The 4,342-nt window shown below is 44.2% G+C and overlaps 1 protein-coding gene across 1 annotated transcript; it reads left to right on the top strand.

Annotated features, from left to right (window-relative positions):
- The first annotated feature begins 1,400 nt into the window (after window positions 1-1,400).
- LOC103893963 (scale keratin) lies at window positions 1,401-1,820 on the top strand. Its single transcript, XM_009273266.1, has one exon. The coding sequence runs from the start codon at window positions 1,401-1,403 to the stop codon at window positions 1,818-1,820; it is 420 nt and encodes a 139-aa protein (XP_009271541.1).
- The last annotated feature ends 2,522 nt before the right edge of the window (window positions 1,821-4,342 follow it).

The following is a 4,342-nucleotide window of genomic DNA, read 5'->3' as shown; positions in this document are numbered from 1 at the left end:
GGCAGAAAATTAAGTTCGTTATTAGTTCACTTGGAACAGCTAAAGAAATGATATGACTAGTTCATTATGCATTCCTCTTCTCTGTTTGTTTATATGGGTAACTGGAGATTATTTGAAAAAGTTTAAATCTTCATGGTTCACGGGGGAATGCTGAGCTTAGAAGCAGACCTTCCATTATCTCCAGTTTATTCTATTACAGATCACTCAAGGTGCTTTTACATTAAGATAAACGGACATGAATACTACCAGAGATCAGGCACTAGAGCAGGACACAGAGAGGAATTAAGAGCTGTCAAATGCTCTGTAAGAAATTGAATTAAGAGAAAGAGGGGTCATGGAGGGAATTTAAGGATCTGACAGGTGAAGCACTGGGTTTTTCCTGTTAACGGGGGCAAGTTATTTGGGGTGAGATTTTTTCAAGAGAGTTTGGAGCCCAGAATCAAAACACTGTTATTAAGCTAGTTGTAAATATCTCAGTGCCTTGATTCAGTGTTTGGAAACTGGGGACAATAATCTTTGCAATTCCCTTGTAATGGTCTCATCAAACAAGTTACTGAGCAAATTTGAATAGACAATGACTTATAATCCCTGTTCTCACAAGGCTCAGCACAAAGGAGATGAGTGGGAATGAAGAGTTAGTCATGAAATCATGCATAACAACATACTCCATTCTTGGAGTCCCAGTCCTTGCTGATCCACTGACTCACCAAAGCATCTGAGCAAATAATTTTGTTGTTCTGCTTCAATTTTCATTTCTAATAGACATGGGTAAATTGGTGTACTTCAAAACACTCTTGTCTGAGGAAAAGCAGCGAACTCTATAGCACATTTATGTATGTAAATAATGTCTTATATTTGGTAAAATCAACTCTTGTAGACTGACCTTGGACTCGATGATCTTAGAGGTCTTTTCCAACCTCAATGATTCTATGGTTCCTCATTCGTTACCAGGCACTGTAAAGACAGGCTCCAGAAGAGGGGTATATCAAGCAGTTTTGAATGCCAAACTTGTAACATTTTAGCACTTCAAAGAATTCTTTGACTATTTTAGGAGATAAAGAATAGTTCATATACATGGTTGTATATGGCTGCATTTAGCAGAGTTCTGCTGAGTTTTTAACAGGAAAGATCAAACCATCAACTAATAGTAACGTAGTACTATCAGAATTAACTCTGAAAATACCAAAGATACAATTGAAAAGTACATGACTTTGTCATACTAAAGTCAAAACTAGCCTCCAGATTACAGTGCTAGGAAGAATAGTGGTAGAAAATATGTTTACTTCCCAGATTTATTGCTGATACCCTGTTGGACTGCTTCATCATAACCTAATATTTGATACTTCTTTAATGTTAACATAAATGACTGTGTTTTACAGACTGACCTCCATCCCTGCGAGATGTCTTGCTACGACATGTGCTCCACCTCTGCCTGTGGCATCAACCGCCCCCAGCCCATCGCTGACAGTGGGAATGAGCCGTGTGTCCGTCAGTGCCCTGACACCACGACTGTGATCCAGCCACCCCCAGTCGTCGTCACCTTCCCCGGCCCCATCCTCAGCTCTTTCCCCCAGGATTCGGTTGTGGGATCCTCTGGCGCACCCGTCCTTGGGGGCTATGGGGGCTATGGCTCCCTGGGGTATGGAGGTCTGTATGGATATGGGAGCTCTTCCCTGGGCTGTGGGGGTCTGTACGGCTATGGGGGCTCCCTGGGTTACAGGGGCCTGTATGGCTACGGTAGATCCTATGGTTCCAGCTATTGCAGCCCTTACTCCTACCGGTACAATAGGTACAGCCATGGCAGCTGCGGGCCCTGCTAAATCCTACAGAAATACCCCTTGACTAAAGAATGACTGACAAATGCATAATACAATCTTGATCCTCAGCTGAGCTCCTGAGTAAGGTGCAGAGCATCAAAGACTTCCACTTAATACAGTGGAGTCAGAATAGCTCCATAAATTACACTTGTCATTTCTTTCTTCATTTGTTTCACCTCCTCTTCCCTGCCCCTGCCAGTGGCCAAATGTCTAACTCCACCATCGTCCCAGAGGACACTTGCTTCTCCCTGAAACAGCCACCTCCTGGGAGAAGCCTGAAGGAACACCGCTCTTGAAGCCTGGGGGGACAGCCTGCCTGCCTCTGCTTTGTGTGTCTTTCTCCAGTGGGTGTTTTCCTGTACTTGCAATAAAATGAGCCTGCATCCAACGCCTGCCTCGCCACCTTGTCTTTCAAAGCCCAGCCTGGGCTGCAGGGTTCCCTTGCCCTGCACGTGTCCCCTGCCAGCTGGGCCAGGGCAGTGTCTCAGCCCCAGCAGAGCCAGGCTGAGCTGCCTTTGGGGAGACCCCACAGCCTTGGCCACACACAGTCCTGCTGCTAAGAAACCTATCTGTCCCGTTTTTCATTGTTACTGAGCTGAAATTATCATCTTCCCTATGCTAATTATTCTAGTTTTCAGACTTCCAGTAGTTAGTTCAATTTTTTTTTTCACTGGTTAATTTAGTGCTGGAATTCCTTTTAATTTTACATCTTCCCAGACGATGTACTAGAAATCATCAGACTGTGTTCAAAGACAAAGTAAAAAAACGTGGCCTGAAGTTCTGTCAGAGCATATTCTGAAAAGAAACAATAGGAGGAAGGTAAACAATGGGAAACAATTTTTAAGATAGGTATCTGATGAGCAAAGACCAAGCACTACCTCTTCTTTTTTTGTTAATTGCTGTGATAACAGTTGCCTCAGGGAAGTTTTGTCTGAGTCTGTAAGTCAGCTGGGTGAAGTAAAAAGAATATGAACTAGTGCATGACAGAGGATTTACCTATTACTTCACTGAGACTCTTTCAAAGAAAAGCTCCATGCGTGAATGTACGATTTCTTGATCTCAACCCTCTGTCAGTGTCATGGAACAGCAAGTCGGATTTTAACAGGTAATTTCAATGTCGACGTCCCCCAATGTAACTGGATATGTCAGATGGCTGTGTGCTATAAGTAGTAACAAGCTGAAAAGAAAATTAGTCTATGGTACTCACAAATCTTGCTTTTATTTTAAGAAAATACTATTTTATTTTTACTGATTAACAAATACTTATTGAGAATGTTTTGATCAAAAAAAAGCCCTTCACTGAAAGGTTCTCCTCTCTCTGCCTGCTTCATCCTCCCTGTCCCGACACTGCCTGCCCTCATGTCCCTGAGCTTTTTGGGAAAGGTCTGGGAAGGGACTGGAGCTTGAAGGGCTCAGCTGAGAGCCCAGCCCCCGTCCCATGGGTGCCTGGGATGTGTGAAAAGCCCAGGCAGCTGAGATGGAGAAGAAAGGCTCCTGCCTTTTGGGTGCAAGGAAACAGCTCTCTGTCCCTGCTGCTGCTCTCCATCCTCACGTGGCTTGAGGCAAGGACGCTGTTGCCATGAATTCCCAGGAGCTTGTGCCGCACCAGCCCTGCATCTCCTTGGCTCAGGTACCTCTCTTGTGCTGAGCAAAGCCCTATTTCCTCCCAGCTAGTTCAGCCCAGGGCAGTTCCTGGGACAGCTTTACAAAGCATGGATGCCTGGTGTCCTCTCTGTTTCTCTTCCGCTCAACACCAGGATCCTTGCTCTCACTCACAGCCTCTGAGAGGTACTTCAGTGTAAATCATACATGATCACAGCTGAACACCTGAGCTCTGACTGCCAACTTTTCCACTGATTCTCTCAATGAGACAGTGTCAGGCAGGTACCAGCCGGCACCCAGTTAGATGTGTATTGTGTCAGACAGCAAGTGCCTAGCCCAAGATAACAAAATTGGTGAGAGCTATTAGTACGCGGCTAACATGATTACGTAGCTTCTATTTGGGCTGGATGCCTGTTCCGGGTGAGCTCATGTCTGATTACAAAACAGTACATAAAGATACCCTTTCTGTCAGTGTCTAATATTATATGAGAGTTATAGGGATGGAGGGAGTTTACTACATTGGTTACTCAAGGATCAGTCTCAGAAAACCTCTAATTATTTCTTTGCATTAATGGCATTGGCACATAATTTGGGAGCACTCTCTTTTATGTGCTGATAACATAAAGCTGAGCGGCATTAAACAGGAGGGAATCAGACTTTAAGACTGGAAAAACTAGATGGTTTAACTGATGGGAGTAACACTAACGGTATGATCTTCAGTAATACAGTGCAAAGCCATGCATCTGCTGACTACGGAGAAAAGATCTGGTGTAACACAGGCTATAATCAGAAAGAAGTGACAGAAGAGGAAAAATGCTCTGAGTAGCCCCAAATAGGTGATGGTAAGGTATAGGGAGATTGCATGCTCTTGAGTGAATCCATTGTAAATACAGAAAACCAGAGAGTCCTGCTAATATAAGCAG

This window comes from Aptenodytes forsteri, unplaced genomic scaffold, assembly GCF_000699145.1.
Source record: "Aptenodytes forsteri isolate BGI_AS27 unplaced genomic scaffold, ASM69914v1 Scaffold847, whole genome shotgun sequence".
Taxonomy (NCBI): domain Eukaryota; kingdom Metazoa; phylum Chordata; class Aves; order Sphenisciformes; family Spheniscidae; genus Aptenodytes; species Aptenodytes forsteri.
Note: the sequence above shows the minus strand (reverse complement) of the source record. Positions and strands in the feature narration are given on the sequence as shown.

Coding starts and splice junctions, on each gene's coding strand:
- LOC103893963 (XM_009273266.1), top strand. CDS start 1,401: ATGTCTTGCTACGACATGTGCTCCACCTCTGCCTGTGGCATCAACCGC.